Genomic DNA, 20,627 nt, shown 5'->3' with positions numbered 1-20,627 from the left:
AACAACCACGGGGATGTTGATATATCAGCATAAATTTGTCATTTGGCCCCTACACTTTAAGAAGTCTGCAGCGTCTTTTTACCCGTAAAGTACTTGAAAGAATCCATCGCCGAAATCTAAGAAGGAAGTTGAGTGAAGGACGAGGCTTAAGAATAAGAGGCTTGGAGCTTGCCACACCGTCCGTTTCTTAAACTGTCAGTATCATTAGCTAAAACATGAACGTGTTCGTGCATCTACTCTTCTCCAAAGCACTTATAGTGCCAATCACTGAAATCAGCGGAGACGTCCCGATGTATGGCTAGGCTGAAACAAAATCCTTTTAGCCTAAAAATTTGTCCAAGGATGTGGCGCCGAGCGTGACGGTAGCACGTGAAATGTCACGGTGTGTGTGCAGGCTTCAATTTTTCGTATGGGTGTGTGTTTTCCCCGGAGTAGTATTTATGTCCGCGAGCCAATTATTCTGGAGATTGAGTGGCTCTCATAAAGCTCTGCCGAAAAAGAGTCTTACTGGCACGTTGGCATGTTCTTAGTGAGCATGATCTAAAAAAAAAGCACAGAAAGACATAGGCAGCCAGTGTTAATGCATGCGTATATATAGTTTTTTTTTGTAAATATTGGTTGAAGACCAATGAAGAATTTGACGCACGAAAAATTTTCTTCCAAATATTGGTGTTTTTTTTACCCTTTTGTTATTGTTATTGAATTTGCGAAGTTAGTCGTTATTAACTCTTGGACATACACTTCACTTACGACTAATATCCACGTTTGAAATTTTGAGAGTTGGCCTTTTTTTATCCTTATCGATTGTCGCAGGCAGGGCAGACAAGGAACTAAGTCGAAACAACTTGATATTCTTATTTATCCTATCATTTTTTCGCCATTTTATTTACTTGTTTTGTATCATCGCCGTGACGCGCGTGTCGGACTTTAGGCACGGATACGCCGCCAATTATTTCCAGAACAGTCCGTCGCGTTTCTCAACAAAAACTCACAAAGAATTCCCAGTACAAAACAGCGTACTCCTGGCTAAAGCAAGCCAGGACCCGTGGAGCGGTCGCTGTCAAAACAAGACCGCCTCCAAACAGGGTTCGGGCATGCGCTCGTCGGCATGGCGTCCTCTCTGACAACACGCAAGATACTCTGCACACGCCACCCCAAACAATAAAAAATGATGCCCATCACCCGGCCGCATACAAAACACGAACCAATACCCCACATTCTTTTTTATCTTATCTGTTGGCACCTTTTCTTTATTTTTTTCTTTGTTTATCGTCGGTTACTCGAATTCACGAAGCAACAAGTACCCGTCAGCGCGGTTGGAACCCCCCTCCCCCCTCCTTCGAAAATCTCCCCTAACTAAACCGCACGCAAAACAAACCAGCATCTTGAGGAAACGAGAGGATCAGCTCGACCCAGCGCGCAAAAATAATAGGCGTCCCAAGGAGACAGCCGCCACCCAAGACAAACAAACAGGAGTGTGTGGTGTTGGCTGTTGCAAGCCATTAGTCCTGTGGCGTCACCCGTGCATTTATGGCCTCGGAGAGCGCAGTAATTCAGTGCTGCAGCCGCTTGATATTCGAGCCCCGGGTTCTGAAGCCGAGTAATTTGTAAGGCTCAGTCCCGGCCAAGCACGCGGCTCTTTTCTTTTTTTTTTTCTTTTTCCTTTCTTTTTTTTCTTCGTGAGCTCTTGGTGAAAAGAAGAAAAGTAGAGGGTGAGCGGATTCCCAAGGAACCGCTTCGCGACCAGGACCTTGGAAGAGTGTAAATCACGCCCTGGAGAACTGTGGCCCTCGGTGGCGGTAGGCGGCCTTGGGTACCCTGATGACGTGTCTCACTGCGTCTGAGGGGCTTCGCGCGTATTTGGGGGCCTGGACTCGCTTCTACCAAGGGTCCATGAGTGGGTGGTCTTCTTGTCCTAGCTTTTTTCTTTTTTTGCTTGCTTTTTTTAGACGCTTTTTTATGTTTGTTTAGGTGTTCAGATGCTTTGTCCCGATTGCTTGACTGCTGTGTTGTCTTATTTTGTGTTCATTTACATTCTTAACACGGAGCTTTAACACTGACTGCAGACGGTTGGTTACTTCACGTTCACAATAGCTTTAGCGGCTAGGGTTGTTTGCCAGAAAGTTAATCGGTATCCGAACTTATAATACATAGTAATAATATTAGTTGTTGTAGCACGCGGTTCTGTAGGCGCTAAGGCTCCGCGTGTTCCGATATGGGGTGCCACAGCGTCCGGACGGATGTACTTATAACTTTTTCTCTTTCTGTTCTTTCCTTTCCAATGAAAGGTAATAATTTTTCACAGTTCCAGCTAAACATAAACCAATAAGCACTGTAGAATTTTACAAAACGCTGCAAAGTTTTGTAGGAAAAATTAGTTTGATTATCTCATTCACTACGGAAAGTCGCTAAAGTTACTCTGGAACTACTCTATCAAAAGTTCAAGCAACATTTTGGCTGCAGTTATAGCAGAACTTTACACTTGCATTGCCTTCCACCCATAAAAAAAAAAAAAAAATGGAGGTTTATTGAGAAGTTTGCTTAGCTGCAATTTCCTCCACTGTGTGATTTAAAGCACTCCAGTGCTTTCGGTCTAACTTGATAAAATGAAAACTTGGACGAGTTGGTGATTCATATCCTAAGGTTAACAGCACAAGATCACTCACACACACCGGCAGTTGGTGTGTATGAGTGATATTGCGCTGATAACTTTAGGATACTTTCATTCTAATTAGCAAGCTATGTTTCGTCAACCAGGTAGAACCTTGCCTCTCGATGATATACCCATATCTCTCCTTGCTATAGCTCTCATCTTTTCGTTATCTGCACTACGTTACAAAAAAAAAAAAAAAATGAGCGCATGAAGTTAAAGAATTGCTTCTTGGACGTTATAGTACAGGGCGTTCCCGAGACAAGAGAACCGTGTTTTTCGGCCCGGGTAAACAAACTATTCCTTGCAGAAAGCTCACACTTTGTGAGAATGTGATCCTAACGTTTGGGAAAGAACGCGAAAGTTTGAGAACATGACATTACCTGGATCGAAAGATAATTGAGAAAGACGAAATTTCTCTGTGAACCGACATCTACCTAAGCCTAATATTATCAAAACAAGGAGAGACATTTGAGACGCATGTGGTATTTATATCAGTGAAAAAGGGTTGCCGGCACGGAAGTAATATTGCTTTCTTTTTTTCCTTGCTAAAAAGTTTTTTTTTTCTTTTACTGAAATGGATGCTACAGGCGCTTAGAATATCATTTCTTGCTTTGACGATATTAGGCTTAGGTGGAAGTCGCCTCATAATGAATTTTCGTCTTTTATTATGCATCTTGCAATTCAGGCAACGACATGTTCTCAAAATTTTGCGTTCTATCCCAACCGCTAACGTAACATTCTCAATGAGTTCCAGCTTTCTACGACACATAGTTTATGTACCCGGGCTGAAAAACACGTTTTTCTTTGTTTTTTGTTTTTTGTGAGTGGTTTTCGGAAACGCCCGCGAGGCCTGTATACCTCAAGAAAGCACAAAAATAGCAAACGTTGTCAGGGAGAATTTGAGAACAAAGAAACATGCTGCGCATCATAAAATGTAAATTGACATTTTAATAACGAAATCGTTTAGCCCTCCACAGGCGAAGGCGGATATTTCAATGCGACGGCTGCCATTTCAAGACTTCCGGAACTCATTCTTTTAGAGTATTAATTTGTTTGTAATATCATTTCTTTTTGTCATATGAATATTTCAGTAGTGTAAATTTGTCTAAGGACGAGTGATGCGCACGAAAAACATTGGGATAACAACTGTGCGGCACTCGCAATAATACCCCTTTTCAGCAAAAACTCAAGGTTCTACATTTCAAGCAAGATTAATTTTATTTAATTTAGTTATTTGAGCATGGTGCCTGCCGTTAGGACGTTATTCGTTCTGTCTCAACACCTGCATAAAAAATTTCGATTTCGTCTTTTCATACAACGTTTTCTACTCGATCGGTGCCCTTACTATGTGCGTCTAGCGCGTGTGTTGAAACTGCAGAGCCGAAAGCACGCGCCTCACAGTCTGCTAGTTTTGCTATCTGAACTGAATTGTTTATATTCTCCCGCGTTACAAGGAGACCACTACTTATGATGCCAAAGTAACCACTGCGCAGCCAGGACTTCCTTATGGTCTGAGCACCTTGAGGGTACTTAGCGCGCTTATAGACTTTTACATGCCCTATTCTTTAAAATCAAAACGAATGGTTATTTTTTTCTCTTCTTTAGATAACCCAGCTGAAGATTGCCAGTAATCCTTTTGCCAAAGGCTTTCGGGACTGTGATGTAGAAGACTGGTAAGTATTACCATTCTTTTTTTCTTTTTCTGGCGGAAGCGCGTCGCACTGTCACGTCGCAATGTCAAACACTTTCATTAGTGAAAGTGTTTATTTAATTTGACAGAACCTACAGTACAATCTCGTCAATTAGAAACGAAAGTGGCATCGCGAAACGTTTTGTCGGTAGCTTAAATAATGCCCTAGTTACAAGCCGCGACGTGAAAGTTTTAGACCGATTATATAATTATAAAAAGTTTCATATTGTGGTTTTGTTTCTAAAAATAACGTTTATATATCTTTGTTTTCTTCCAGAAACCGATACATAATATAAAACAACAATGAGTGTGCAGGCAAACAGGTCTTACACAGTCGACACCATTAAACTAAAGATAACGCGAAGAGGCAAGCACCGTGCGCATAATCAAAAGGGTTACTCGCTGCTATGTCGTCACATGTGATAAAAAAAAAAAAGTAGGGTTGAGCAGTCGGATTTGTCTAGAGAGGCTGGGCTGATCGCGCTTTTTATGGACAGAAATTATAATTTCCTCTGTTTTGAATATGTTCGCTCTTCGAAAATGCAAATGCGGTCATGTTGAAATCGCACAGTCAATTGATCCTAGACGTTTGTGAAGTATGTACTCGGAATGTATTTCCCTGAAAGAATCACTTCAACAAAACTTTGTCATTTTAAAAAGCACCTAGTTTCACTCACAAAAATGGAAGATCGAACAAAAAGATTCTAATTCCACAGAGGAAGTTAAAAGATTGGTGGGTCTAGGGAAGCGTGACGTCACACAAAATAGGTGGGTTAAGCGATTTAACGGGAGACCGAATTTAAGCCAATGTTGGGAGGGAAGGCGATAAATGGCTAGGTAGCGCAAGCTACTGCCCAATACTAAACGTTTAGCCACTCCGGCTCGGATAACGAACACCCTGGACACAAGACCCAGATCATCTTCAATAGAAAAGTTCCATCTCCCCTTATCTGACTCGGATGACTCTAGTCATGAGAGCCGGGGTGTAACACCTTTCGTATAAATAAGCAACGTTTCCAGAGTAAGCGTTCTGCCACTACCATTCATCCATCCACACATTTCAGCGTAGATTCTCGGCGTGTCATTGACGTTTTCGGCACGAGAATGTTTGAAGATAAAGGTGGAGAGAGTCGGCAACCACACAAAGCTCTGTCGCGCATTCAGAGCAGCGGCATGCGGCGGCACTTGTCCGGAAGGTGTGTTTGGAGAGAGCGGTTCACGGCGGCCCCCCCCCCCCCCCGGCCCTCGCCAATGACAGCTGGTCGGTGCCGCGACGGATGCGCCGCCGACGTTATGAAGCGCCGCTGTTTTAACGCGCTCTTTAAGCGCCCTTAAAACGCTCGTTAAACCAAGCCTTTTCCTTTGGCGGCGACCCTCAGCCAGAGATTTCGGAAGCCCCCTCTTAGAAGCGGCACTTTTATCGGGCAAACACGTGGAGTAGTGGCCGTACCTTATACGACGTCGTGAAAACCGATAGGGCCACTGAATAAACGCATCGAAAATACAAATCCAGATGGAGTATGAACCGAGCATGAATAGGGCCTGTACACTTTTTTTTATATAGCCATTAACAGCTTATAAAACAGCAGGTGCGGCTTATTATGTTAAGGTTCCTTGTTTCCTGATTTGTTGTTTGAAACTCGTATTGACTAATGACATTCATTGAGGAGCGATAATGAGATTTTAATGTGCACACGAGAGAATAAACAAATAGGACTGAGCACAGCTCATGACATACCTTTCAAGTCGTGTTCTGAGCACTGTCTTATTTGTTTATTATTCCGTGTGTAAATTAAACCTTACCAAAACTATTGATTAAAAAAAGATAATAAGATATTGAACTTTTGTCACTTTCTGCGTTTCTTGGACTGTCCGCAATGAAGATAGTTTTTTTTTTAAATTGAATTGCTCCAGATAACGTTGATCGCACGTAATTTCACGATTGATTAATGGATACCCGGTAATTTCAAAAAGAAAATATATTTGGTTTGAAATCTTGTTTGATTTCAGTTGTTAGACAGGTTAAAAGACTAGAAAATACACAAGGGAAAGTATTATACAAATCGGTTGAGCAAATTATGAAAACCAAATTATGTTAGCACTCTCGGGTAACCCTGTAACTCTGGTATCTCTGTAACACGGGTATCGGGTAACCTCCTGTACGGCGTACTAGAATCAATAACCTTAGGCGACAGGGGAATATAAAAGGAAAAAAAAATAGATAACAAAGAGGAACAGTAAGTATCTCTTTCTCGCAGGCTGAACATTCCTTAAAAACAGATGATGGGGCAAGATTGAAGTGTTTTGGTCGTTCACCATAGTTGTAGACTTTTTAGAGCAAGCATGCCCGAAAAGAAGTTAACATTCCTTCTTACGGCGAGATAAATTGTGAAAAGGCAAACACCGAATGGTATTAAATACCATACAAAAGAGTCGGCAAGGACAGTATGAGATAGGTACAAAACATATAGACCTATGGAACCATATTTTTGCCATGAATTGGAAAAAGACGCATGTAACGCATTTGCTTCCCCCGCAAGTATTTATTTTAGTGTTCGGCTGAAATAGATCAAACACATAGGAATTGGGACACATGAATACGCATGATTTTTAAACCATGGCTTGTTATTTAATACTCTTATCACGAAGCAGAGGAAAAATATTTTACATTTTAATAAGGTTATATTAGACTGCAGTTGCGTGCAATAAAAAAGAAATAAAAAAAATGTGACACCAAATTTGAGCTTTTAAATCTTTATGTAGGTGCTGACCGTTGTCTCGTTCTCTAAACGCCATCCAACATTTACCTGAAAAAAGCGTCAAAACACCTCTTTAAGCAAAAATAATAATAACAATAATTAATAATAAATAAACAAAATATGACAAATTGTTTTCACTCTCGTTGTTTGTTTTTTTTTGTTTTTTTTTTTTTTTTGTCAAAAGAGGTTTTAAGCAAAAAAACATGCACTTGTAGTAAAGCAGTTTCCTCTTTCCGTTTGTAATAAAGCAAGGGGATGCTTCCGAAAAGTTGGCGAGAGCCAAAAGGGTTTTCGAGAAATTTGAAGGCATTTAGGGCTAGTGCCAAGGTCCTATGCGCGGTACAACATTTAACACTAGCCAAAAACCTTTTTTTTTTATTCTATTGAACTGTTACCATAGCGGGAAAAGTACATCGCAATTTCTGCAACTGTTGGGGCAACCGCACAAATATGCCTTTGGTATCTTCTTCCTTCTTTCACATATAAAAACCGATGGAGATGTTGTCACTCTCTGCACAGTGCCGGCTACTTCAGATCAATTTCGAAATAAAAACAAAACGAAAAATGTATGTAAAACATAGTACCGATGCCTTCAATTATTGTAGAGCTAACTCGATGTTCACCGTTTGCGTCTTGTGGACGTCTATTCTTCAGGGCTGTCCCAACGGGGGTTGCGGAAATGCTGAGTCACCACCTTCCATCGGCCAAGCTGCCCAAGGTTCACCCGAGGCCCGCCTCCATTCAGCAGCTGCTGGGAGTTGGCCACACTGGGGCTTTCACCAAGTCAGAAAAAGGTGGGACTTGAGAAGAACGCATGCATGTGTAGCTTTGTCCAGTTTATTCGATCTCAATCGCTCCCGCAGATAGGAAGTTAAATGAAAACGGAGCCGACAGATTCGTAGAACCATGTCGCTCATGGATGGATCTCAGCCGTCCAGAAACCGAACTAAGGGCACATCCCTGAGTTTTCGAGTGTTACTGATCATGCCAGCAGCCTAGCTCTATCCAAACGGTACTATTTGAATTTTGTTCGTTTATTGCAACAACTGAGCGTCAATAAGAAAAAAAAAATGTAATTGGGATATTTTAGTAAATCGGTATGATGTGGAGCCTGACCGAATTGTTAAACATGTTGCCAAACTATAGAGATAACATTCGATATACAGAAAACACAGTTGCTTGGATGTTTATAGCGTTATCAAAGCAGTGTATTCATGAAGTTACAAAGGAGTGTATTCATGAAGTTATTTTTTTTACCTACATTTAAATACCATGGGCGGATAACAAAATTGTACCAAATAGGATAAAAATAAATATACAAAAATGACGTAAAGTTGCCATCTAATTTGTAGTATTTATATGACTGAAAAAGGCAAGGCATTGTGAGTTACCAAGACATTTTTGTTTGCATAAAATTTAAAACAATGCACTAAACAAAAGACACGGCACGGTGATTTAGTGATTTCTCATCACCCCTAAAAGATGAACCCATAGAAGAGTCCACCTTTGACCGATGACTCGGTTAATAAATAAATCGGAAAATAATGCGTTACTCGATTAATTGGTAGGTTAATCGAGTTTTTACCGCCATAGTCACTTACACTACACAAATAGAATATTAAACAAATACTTCTAATTCGTGACAGTCACTGCAACTTCGCTGTTTACCGCTTTCGATGAAAAGACGAAAAAAAATAATATTTCGTGTAGAACACTCCGACAAGCATACAAGAAAGCACCGAGGCACGCCTAAATGATTCTCTATTGAAGAGCGAGACCACAATGTACTCTTACCGTCTGTAAAAAGCGTACAAATGTAGTCGATCATAGCTAAAGAAACGCAGTTTGCGGCGAGTCCAGGGCACCTCCTTATTAGTCGATAAGCCGGTAAGAATAAGCCGACATAAGAATAGCCGATATGATAAGGATAAGATTATATAAAGATAAGCCGATAAGATAAGAATAAGCCGATATAAGAATAGCCGATATGATAAGGATAAGATCATATAAAGATAAGCCGATAAGATAAGATTGGCCAATAAGATAAGAACAAAATAAGATTAGCAGAATAAGACAAAAAATGAAAGAAGTTTACAAATCTCTGTAGCGCGAAATTAGAGCGCAGCTCAGGAAGAGGAGGAGAAGAGGGTTCGGAAGGGAGGGTATTTTCCTCCTCCGTACACTCTCCTCGTCCCCTCCTACACTCCCCTCCCCCTCCTCCACGCCTTCCCCACCTTCCACAGTTTCCCCACTAAATCGAGCTAAAAAACTGACGCCACGTGACCTCAATACCAATTCAGTTTCCCCACTAAATTTAGCGGGGAAAATGACGTCACATGACTTGGTGTCACGTCTTCTATGAACAAATTAAGTTTCTGAGCTAGATTTAGCGGGAAAATTGACGTCACGTGATTTCAACACCAATTTAGAGAGATTCTCGCTAAATCTATCGGAGAATCTTAGTTTGCCCGCTAAATCTATCGGAGAAACTGAACTTGTCCGCTAAATCTAGCGTAGAAACTGAATTTGCCCACTAAATCTAGCTGAGAAGCTGAATTTCCCCACTAAATTTAGCGGGGAAGTGAATTGGTGTTGAGGTCACGTGACGTCAATTTTCCTGCTAAATTTAGCGTGGTCACGCCGTCACCGACGCCGACGCCGACTCCGCGAAACACGGAAACGGGCGCCTAAGAGCTGCGCTCTAAAATAAGCCGATAAAGTAAGATTAGCCGATAAGAAGATAAGACAATAACAATCAGATAAGATAAGATTGGCCGATAACTCGGTAAGATAAGAGTAAGCCGATAAGATAAGATTAGCAGATAACATAAGAACCAAAAAGAGTGGAAATAATAATTAAGTTGCACCCAGCAAGTATTGACAAAGTTAAAACGGCCGGGAGGATCTTCAGTCTTCCCGCCTCCAGCGCGAGCTTTGTACCTTCGACAACGCTTCAACTCCATCGTGCACATCAGGCGCGCGCGCGTTGCCAAAGCACGATGGAAGGCATACAGCGCGTGTTGAAGGCCGGACGTTAGAAAGACACACCCTGCCGTCCTCATTTTCTCAGTGACTATAGTAACAATTATGGAAGATGAAAACTCCCTGTCACACGCTCGATTCGCCTTAGAATAAACATGTGGACCGATCGGCCTTTTTGTTTTCATGGCGAATACCCGAGACTGATAGAACAAAAATGACAAACAGCACTCACTATAACTATACTGCCGCATTGAATCCGAGCTCACGGTGAACCTTTGGTAGCAATGAAGAGGATTAACCGCTCGTGCATGATCAGTAAAACGCGTTCATATCACCCTCTCTTTCTTTTACAAGAAAATAAAATTGAACACGTTAACTGGCTGCCAAAGAAAAGAAAAACACGAATTATATTTTAGTGATGCATATGCCATATAAAATTAGCACGCTTTTAAACAGGCATTTCTGACATGGATGTGAGAACGGGAAAACACAGTTGTAATGCCACTGGGAGATTGACAACAAAACACCGTCTTTAAATAAACCTGAATTCGAAGAAACGGATCTAGCTGCTCAAACACTATGTAGAACGTAACACTGAAGTAATGAATTCTACGACGTCATACGGTTGTAAAAAATGAGAAGTTTGGACAATTATTATTATTATCATCATCATCATCAGTTTATTTGATGCGCTCATGAATAGCGAGATTTCCTTATTATTACAATGTAAGGTTCGGTGTTCAGCAGCACGCATGAGCAGAAAACAAGTATGGCGCGTCCTTTTCAGCTTAAACGCTGCGTATAGTGTTTAGAGTTCGGTCGACCCTGATGATGTAGATATGTGAGACGACATTGCGGTTTCTCGAAAATACCCACACTGTCAACCACGGCTGGGAAGTTTCAGCCGGGAAAGAAAAGAAGTACCTTCCATTGCCAGTCATTGACCCATAAGAAATCGTCGCAGTATACCTCCATAAGATTGGGAAAGGGCGACGTCATTAGGTATTATCGCCGAAGCGGCAATAACGCTTACTATACTTAACCTATCACGACGCGTCATCCCATTGTGTCTGGCGTTATATAAACGCCACGCACTGATTGGAGTAGAATAATTACGTGCAGTGCTTATGTCCAAACGGCGCTCCGACATTAGGCAATATATGATTAAGTTTGGGATCAGTGAGGAGTTCACAGGCTTAGTCAACAGCTCCTCCATGAGGAAAGAGGAGTGCTGAATTTTTAATGTCAGCTAAAGAGGCAAACGCGTGACAGGGATTGGGTACGAGTGTATTCGCGACTCCAGCTGCCTATAGGGGGCGCCACCACCAAACAAACATGGCGGCTGGGTTCAGTCGGCTCGGCCGGGCCGCCTGAACGGGTGGCGCATTCAATTTAACAGATTTTCTTTTGTTTAATGCCCAATTTTATAGGTATTTGGACTGCGACGGTTAAGTGTAGCCGGTGCACATAAACTTGGAGAGCATAGTTTTGTTTTCCCGGTGTTTTTTCGTTCTTCTCATGTCAAACTTTCGTTTCAGAGATTTCGTTCAAAACCGAAACTATGGGCTCCGGAGAGACGGTAATAGACTCTAATCAGTTTTGATCAGCTAAGGAAAGCGGCGATGATTACAGAATTGTTCCACCGAGAGTAATTTTTCAGCTAACTCTCATGCCTCGACCATGCGACTTATCTGTCCGCGAAAGCGAGCTTTCGTGCAGCTCCAGTCGTCTGCTCGCTCAACAACCCAGGCTGCAGGCAAATTACGAAAATTAAGCAAGCGCTTTTTGAGCCAAGGAGCATGTTAACCCGCTGGCGCCCCACTAAGCAGCTGATACTCGTATTTCAATGCAGGTTTTAGTAGCAATCAAGAAGTCATCTTGACGAATATGCGGGTTATGTATTATATTACGTACTATGTTTCACTAAAGCGACATTAGTATATTCTTCGGGTTGAAATATGAGCTTAGTTTACTAGCTATTAAGTGAACTGCTGAATGAAAGTATATTTGACAGACAGAGAGATACTACCTAAACTCAGCCAAACGGTTCTAGCCGATAGCACGGAGACGAATACGGACAAACTGAAGAGAGTCTTTATCGGAGATTCACGCAGAACCTCTCTGCATTGAACTTCGACTCCTGAATGGAGAAAATAATTTTTTTTTTTTTGTGGCCGGTCAACCTGAGCATGAAGACGTATATTGCTGCTGGCTTCGACGGGGGTGTAATATAAATATTGGAGGCGCGGTAGATCATAATGCCGTGACAGCTTCTAACTTTACGAGACGCGTCCCCCACCTTTTGAAAGCAGACAATTTCTCTCATTAATCGTATGCAGCGAGCAGGTTTTCCGGAATCAAGTAATTGCGAAATCAGCCCAACTCTTTGGGTGTAATCCAGACGCTTTTTCGGCGAAAAGCAGCCAAGATGAATAGCCAACGCACCGACCGGTGTGGGTGGCTCAAACTTGAACCTAATAGGACACAACCAAACTCAAGAAAAGCAGCTATCGTACCTTCCCATTCACTTGGCTGCAACATTGGTGTTCCCTCCAGTGAAACACCCCGTCTGCCGTCCTCAGTCCACTGTTCTACATCCTTATAAAGAAACCACTTATCAGTTACCAAATAGTCGTCACTTTGAATTGTATTTGAGACAGACAAGAACTTGAAACGTTTTTCCGTGATTCCTCCCCATCCAAGAAATTGAAAGCACGCGACCGTGTGTTGTGGAGTAAACGGGCTCTCAAACACGTGATGGAAGGATACATCAGCTTAGGCTTCACTACACTAATGGACACTCAAGCAAACTTAAGAAATTTTCGGACCTTTGTCAAATTCTGTTGTTCGCTACCGCGTCGACAACGCGTGTCCGCGAAAGTCAACATGAGACACGGAGGGGCGCAAAGCGACCTGTTCCGTCTGGTTCTCAGTTTTCCCGCTTGGTGGCGTCCGTTTTGCTGGAGTTGCGAATACCTCAGCATTCGATTGAGACTGGCGCCCTCACTGATTGAATACGAGTCCTCGTCGAACGCTGACGTTGCACTCGTATCTAATACGTGGTCCGCATGTGCCTCGTTAGGGGACGTTGACATGGCTGGATGGGTGGATGCTAACGGCCGTACCCTTTATACCGGGCGGTGGCTTGCGCCACCTAGCGTTGTGACAATTTAGCACTCTTATTGTCTAAAAGGTATTGACCTATTGTCATCTGTAAACGGCGCTGACCGAATTCCCGCACTATAAATGATTCTACCTGTGGTGTTCCGTAATTCGCACGAGGCCTTGTCTTGTCGTAAAGGTCGGTCTACTTCTTCGTTGCTTGGAAGGCCTTACGTCGAAACGCGCGGAGTCAAGTTAACGTCCCACAGAATAGCGTCGGGAACGCGACCGCCTAAATACCGGCGGCTTCTCGGAGGTCTCGAAACGATGGAGTGACTTCGGTGTCACTTCCTCACACCACTAGTGGTGCCCTAATGAGCTGCCTCGCCGGCAGCTGATAAATCGAGGCTGTCGCGGCGCTTTGCACGCGCGAGAACACCCATCCCATTAGATGCCGCCGCGGGAGATGATTAATAAAGGCTCGGGCAGGCAACAAAGCGGCCAGATATATTTACAGCACCCGCGCAGTTAACCATCTTGCTCTGAGCGAAAAAAAAAATATTTTTGTGAGTTTCCGTAGCTTTCTTCTGGCGGACTTCGGGAAGCTCCGAGAGATGTGTCAGTTTTTAAACGAATCCTTCAGTCTATTCTAGCGTGGCTCTCTCGGGAGGAATGCTAACATTGGCACAGCGGCGTTTTGCTTTTTTTCCTCTTTTTTTTTTCTGTTGTTGTTGTCGCGCTCTGCGGGACGTGATGAATGCGTTCCGGTTCTGTGTCTCGCCTTAACCTCCGGAACCGAGCAAAAAATATAGGGGACAAAAAAAAAAAAAAAGTTTGAGAAAGAGACAGAAGGCATGGTCGTTACTTTAGTGCCTGTTTCGAGACCGTTATGTCAGGATAGCGTAATTTACACCCTATCTCCCGGAGGGGAAAACAAAATATATGGGGAAGGGGGTGAGCGGGTCGTCGCTTGTTTCTGCAGCGTGGGTGCGGGCCCATCTGGCCTATTTTGAGCAGCCTTCGGAAAAAAAGGAACGAACCACTGTGCACATTATTTATCCTTTTCTTCCGGATTAAAAGGTCAACTGCGCTTACGCAAGTGGTTTCGTCGCACGCGGGCCAAGACTTCCTCTCTTTCTTTAGGTTCGCTTTCTGCGAGTTCCTGGCTGAATAAGCCTTCGTACAATGTCTGTTTTCTTCTCTCCGTGTGCGACTCAAATTTCTGACATCCCTCGCATTATCGTAGTACACATAAACTGGCCCGTAAATGTGACGTCGCTGCTCCAATTAAACAGTTGCTTGGGGGCGTTGTTATGAACGAATACATAGGACTGGATTTTGCTCCGAAAGAACGAGCGGTCAAAAATCGGACGTGGAATTCAAAAGTCTAAAAAGAATAGATATAGGAAGCCTAGATTTCGCACTTACACTTTTGAAAAAAAAGGTTCCCGAAAGGTTGCCGAAAGGTTGGAACAACCTACTTTTACACCCTCAACCTGATAAGGAAGGAAGTGCCTTGCTTGTTACCTCCTCGAGGGAGACAGACACTAGCGCCCCCTATCACTCTTAAAATAAAGCTTGCCAAAAAGGTTACCAAAAGGGTGGAATTACCAACTTTTACATCCTCAATCCGGTAAGGAAGGAAGTGCCTTGCTTATTACCTCCTCGACGGGACAGATACTAGCGCCCCCTATTTCAAAGGCGTTTTTAGAAGGTAATGTGGCCCCCACGTCACTTCCTTCGTTCTCCTTTGGATTTTGTCGGTGGTAGAACGCTGGTGCTTCTCGCCAAAAACATGGTTTCTAACCATGCTTTTGATTAAAAACAAATAAAGAAAGCTCTTTTTGTATAAAAAAAAAAATTTGGGGATTAGTAAAAATGACAGGAGCGTGATGTTTGCACACAATTTTAGTTTACAGGGTTTTGAGGCGCAATTAATATTGTTTTTATACAACATTGCCTCATCTGTGACTTCACGTAGCACGTCCCGACCTGGGTGCGCCCTGACTTCGGCGAATGACCGCGGCTCGTTCGCTTGGGAGACAGGGGCCGGGAGCACTGAAGCAAAAGGTTTCGGCGCCGAAATGGCCGATTAAAGCCAAAATTGAATAGTAGCAGGGAACGCTAACGTATGGATACTCTGGCTACTGCGAGAAAGCGCCACCGACCCCTTGAACGAATGTGTGCAGCCTTTAAAGGGATACTTCAACGGAATTTGAAATATTTCTGTCGTGTTCAAAAATAGGTTGAATATGACCCACAATATCCGTAAAAGATAATCGCACGTTTGTATTTTGAGCCTGGCGGCTGTATTTTTCGTTATAAACGGCCCACCCTGGCAAGCGCTCGGAGAAGGCCCAGCGGAGACCACGTGACATCCAACGCAATCGTGTCGTAGGCAGAGGTCGGCATTTTAGGTCGCCCTCACTCACCCTCACCCTCACAGCCACACTCACCTAAGCCCCTCACTCACCCTCACCCTCACAGCTACACTCACCTTCAGCCCCTCACTCACACTCATCCTCACAGTCACATTCACCTTCAGCCCTTCACTCACCCTCACTGAACCTCACGGCCCTCACGGCCCTCACGCCCCTCACCGCCCTCACGGCCTTCACGGCCTTCACGGCCCTCATGCCCCTCACTCACTCATGGCCCTCACGACACTCACCGCCCTCACGGCCCTCACCGCCCTCACGGCCCTCACGCACTCATAGCCCTCACGCCACTCACCGCTCTCACGGCCCTCACGGCCCTCACGCTACTCACCGCCCTCCCCGCCCTCACGGCCCTCACCGCCCTCACGCCACTCACCGCCCTCACGCCACTCACCGCCCTCACGCCACTCACCGCCCTCACGCCCCTCACCGCCCATGCGGCCCTCACACCCCTCACGCCCCTCACGCACTCATGGCCCTCACGCCACTCAGGCTACCTTCAGATGGGGCAATTCCGCCCAGAAACTTTACGTCGCAACACCAGCAACACGGGCCGCCCGCGATCACACGCAGCAACCAATTGCTGCAATTTGCCATCGTCATCATAAAATTTTATTTTTCTTGCACTATTTAGACAGAATTACGCGTTATAAACGTGTTTTTATTCATTTAAAGCTCGTTAAGAATACTAATGCACCTTTCTTAAACAGTTCATTTGAAAAAAAAACGATCGATTTCAAACCAGAACCAAGTCATTCGGTGTCATCATCACCGGCACGAGGTATCACGTGAAAATTTTGCGTCCCTGATTGGATGCAGCCGCTTCAAACGTATTCGAATTGCTCCGAGTTGCTTGCTTATTTCGAGCCGGACCCGATCTCAGCAATTCGTGTCGATCTAGGGAAAGCTAGAGGACAACCCGCCATTAACACCAAAATTGCTGAGAAAGATGCTCGATCTGAAGGGGGCCTCACGCACTCACCGCCCTCACGCATTCATGGCCCTCACACACCTCATGCACTCACCGCCCTCACGGCCCTCACGGCCCTCACGCCTCTCATGCCACTCACTGCCCTCACGCACTCATGGCCCTCACACCCCTCACGCACTCACCGCCCTCACACCACTCACGCACTCATGGCCCTCACGCCACTCACCGCCCTCACGCCCCTCACGCACTCATGACCCTCACCGCCCTCACGGCCCTCACCGCCCTCACGGCCCTCACTGCCCTCACGGCCCTCACCGCCCTCACGGCCCTCACCGCCCTCACAGCCCTCACGGCCCTCACTGCCCTCACAGCCCTCACGGCCCTCACTCACCCTCACACTCATGAATTTTCCTGGTTCAGAAACTCACTCACCCTCACCTCACCTGTGAAGATGAGGGTGAGTGAGGGTGAGTGAGGGCCCTCATGAGTGAGGTTTGCCGAGGTATGGTCGTAGGTCGTCTCAGGACGAGCAAGGCTACGGCGAGGCTGACGTCGAGGGGATGGCCTAGTCGTTTCAGCCACCGAAGCGGCTGCTTTTGTACGAATTTTGAGTGACGGGTTAATCTTCTATAATCTTGTAGGGGGACAATGGCGACTTCTGCGACACACAAAAGGCAATCTCGGGAAGAGGGGAGTTCGTTCTTCCCCTCTCCTTTCGTCGTGGCCGGAGGCGAGATAACCTCCGTCACTAGCTGTCAAGGTTCCTAGACGAGCATTACAAACAAGGCGTTAGCGACATCCACCAGGTGCTCTTTGCTAATCGTTTAATTCGTTTTAAAATTCCTTTTCGAGACTTTTTGAACAAGATATTGGTATGTTCGATATGATACTGCTCCATTGAACACATATAGACCAAAAAATGAGCGCCGAAATTTCGTTGTAGTATCCCTTTAAGTTCGTTGAATGGTCTCTGTCGGATACATGGCGGCGGTGCGATCGCCTACAGTTTGGTTCTCGAGTACTGACCGGTGTCACTTTTCGTATGCAGGCTCCTATGGCAGTTTCCTAATCAGTATTCTAGTAACGTAGAGGTAGCCTCATAAAGGGCTTAAGCTGGTTGACTTCTATTACCTCCTAGAAGATGTGAAGTTACACCTTTGAAGCATGTGCTGTCACTCCCAAAAAAGGTGAAATATTCAACCCATAAGAATGCCCTATTACCTCTTAAGGGAAGTAAAATGACACTTTTGACAAAAAGACTATTGATCCCCATAAAAGATAAGGTTGTCTCCCCAAGGGAGCACATGTAGGTGCACCCATAGGGTGTAAAAGTTGCTCCTAAGCAGAAGAGGTAACTTTGCTAACCTTTTGAAATGAACTCCAAAGACAAGCAACTTGCGCCCTAAAAGTTGTGACAACTGTAATTTTTTTTTTTAAGAGTGTATTACGACACAAGTTTGCTGAGAATCGGCTGTTTCTGAAATATTTCCAACGACAACCTTCGCTCCTCGAGATCCCGGGGGACCGGTGGCCGAGTGGTCTAGCGCACACCAGGGGCCCTAAGCTGGACGCTTGACGAAAACGACGGCGAGAAATCTGGCGGCCGCGATTGGCCAATGCCACATTTGACCTTGGCGCCGGCCAATCATAGCCGCCGAATTTCTCGCCGACTTTTCCACCAAGTGTCCAGATTAGGGCCCGAGCTCGGAGCACGTGGAGCCAAAGCTCGCGCTGCAGAACCCAGGGATCCTGGGTTCGATCCACACCTCTGCCCGTTTCGATTTTCACACCCCTTTAAGCCACTGTAGCCATATGCTTGCTATTAGCTCCGAGATGTTTCCGTGGCTCCCTCCAATGACTCCTGTCCGTGAAATCACGACCATAATTTGCCTGAACGTGACGTCGTAAGTTTGAATCCAGGGTACTCATCATCAGTGGAGAACGACAAGTTTGATGGCGTGTCAAAAGCACGTTGGAAGCTTGGAGTAATTGCATTCTTAAACCGACGCCCATCAAGGTTTACCGTCTGTCGTTACTTCTATTTCAATAAACAAAAGCAGAATTAATCCGCTAAAGACGTCACGGTGAATGGTGGACCCATCGTGGAAAGCCGAACACAACGACGCGGTTTTGGCCCCGCACGCGTCGCCAAAAGGTCCCTGTCGAAAGTTACGTGCCGATTGTTAGGGGCTCTAAACCACTGCACAGTGGCGCAAAACCCGACACTGCAAACGTGCACGTCTAAAACTACATGAGATGGCAATGAAAGGGAATTAGAAGCATTTTTAGGGCTCAAACCTCGGCGGCGTCTTTTGTATTCGTCATTGTGCAGAGATTATATATACAGCTTCAAACAGGGGCCAGACTTTCGAAAGGGGTCTATACAAGACTGCCAGCCTCCCGTACATCCCTTGTCCCATGCGATGTCCTCAATATCGAAGCAACACAGGGAGGTGGGGCGCCCAGAATGTGAAGCGGACCGTGAAACATTCACAATGCAGCAGCAGACAGACTGCGGCCGAGCTGCGCAAGCGGCAGCAGTAAAAGGTGTCCCCCGGAGAAGCAATCATTCTCGGGTCCCGTGACGGCTGCGCGCGGGAGCTCTTCCAAAAACTTGCCATTTAGAGCCCACTTAGCCGCATTCCGCAGCCCGAGCTTCCTGCGAGGAGGAGCGGCAGCTAGGACCCCGGCCGGGGCCTCCGAAAAGCCCCCCGCATCCGTCTCTGTCCCGGGACCCTGGCGTCGCCTGTTTCCGCTTTGTAGGGCCTCCCGACCCGCGTTGCCCACCGCGGGTGCCATCGTCGCTTCACTTCGCACTCACGCCAGCACGCGCGTTGCGTTGCTATCGTCGACCTTCGTCGGCAGCATGTGAGGTTTCAATGGGAGAACAACCGCGACAAAGTGCTTCTGTGTAAAACGTTTCTGCAGGTCAGAAGTGTAGATGGCTAGCTGGCCGTAGAGGCAACTCCGTTTCGCTTATGGCGCGTCTACACTTGCGAATTCGCGGGCGGATACGCTCAGGTGTATCCGCGCAGGCAGAAAGTGGATCTTGAAGCCGGGTGGCGAAATCAACCCGTCGCTGGCGGAAGATAGGGATATTGGCCCGCGGGATGATCCAGATTTTCCGCCAGCGACGGGTCGTTTTTCGCCACCCGGCTCCAAAATCCACTCTCCGCCTGAGCGGACCCGCCCGCGAATCCGCAAGTGTAAACGCGCCATTATAAAGTTCGAACGCAGCCGACAATTCAATGGAGCCAATCAAGTAGCGGCACGCTTGCTTGATTGAAGCGGCACGCTTGCTTGCCACGCTTCTAACGCAAGCAAGCGTTTGTCCACGGGCGCTAACATAGCATTCAAGAAATGGAATCAACAGAATTCCAGCCTCCAGAGTCTTATGAAGCCTTTCACTAGGAGCCTGCTGAAGTCCAGTTACAAGTGGAACACGTGCTGGCGTCTGCAGTCTTATAATTGTTTGAAAACAAAAAATATGTTTTGCTTTCAAACAGTTCTATCTTATTTTGATTGTTTACTTCGAATTACTTATACAGACGAAATGAGCGCGTAAAGTGCATACTTAATGTTTTTGAGAAAATCGTGTTTTTTGGCACATGTAAATACATTACGGATCGTAGGAAGCTGAAACTTCGTGAGAATGTGACGCCAGCAGTTGGAATAGAACGAGAAAGTTTGAGAACACGTCAACTGGATCAAACTATAGAAAAGAAAAAATAGATTTCTCTATGAACGAAATCCACCTCAGCCTAATATTGCAAAACACAAGAAATTACGCTGTAAACATGCAGCGTTAAAATTTATTTCGGTTAAAAAAAAAATCTTGTCAGCAAGAATTAAAACAATAGTCTTTTTCTTGCTGCCAGGTGTATTTCAGTTACATAGAATGTCACATACGTCCACAACGTTAGTTCTTGTTTTGACGACTTTAGACTTAGGTGGACGTCGGTTGATTCAACACACAATGGTGGAACAACCGACATTGCGGAACGTGGGAATTCGAAACTTTGGGTGATAGTCAGAACCGCTGCAAGCGCACGTTTGTACCTTTGACTTGCGC

General features: G+C 45.2%; 1 protein-coding gene across 1 annotated transcript in view; it reads left to right on the top strand.

The window, feature by feature from the left end:
• The window catches only part of LOC8027374 (T-box transcription factor TBX1-A-like), a 68,923-nt gene that overhangs the window by 43,297 nt on the left and 4,999 nt on the right, over window positions 1-20,627 (top strand). Inside the window, exons 6-7 of the mRNA XM_029995389.4 lie at window positions 4,259-4,326; window positions 7,757-7,896. Coding sequence (XP_029851249.3) covers window positions 4,259-4,326; window positions 7,757-7,896 — 208 coding nt within the window. The remainder of the gene's footprint in view (window positions 1-4,258; window positions 4,327-7,756; window positions 7,897-20,627) is intronic.

Source organism: Ixodes scapularis, unplaced genomic scaffold (assembly GCF_016920785.2).
Source record: "Ixodes scapularis isolate PalLabHiFi unplaced genomic scaffold, ASM1692078v2 PGA_scaffold1__304_contigs__length_218370807, whole genome shotgun sequence".
NCBI classification, from domain to species: domain Eukaryota; kingdom Metazoa; phylum Arthropoda; class Arachnida; order Ixodida; family Ixodidae; genus Ixodes; species Ixodes scapularis.
Note: the sequence above shows the minus strand (reverse complement) of the source record. Positions and strands in the feature narration are given on the sequence as shown.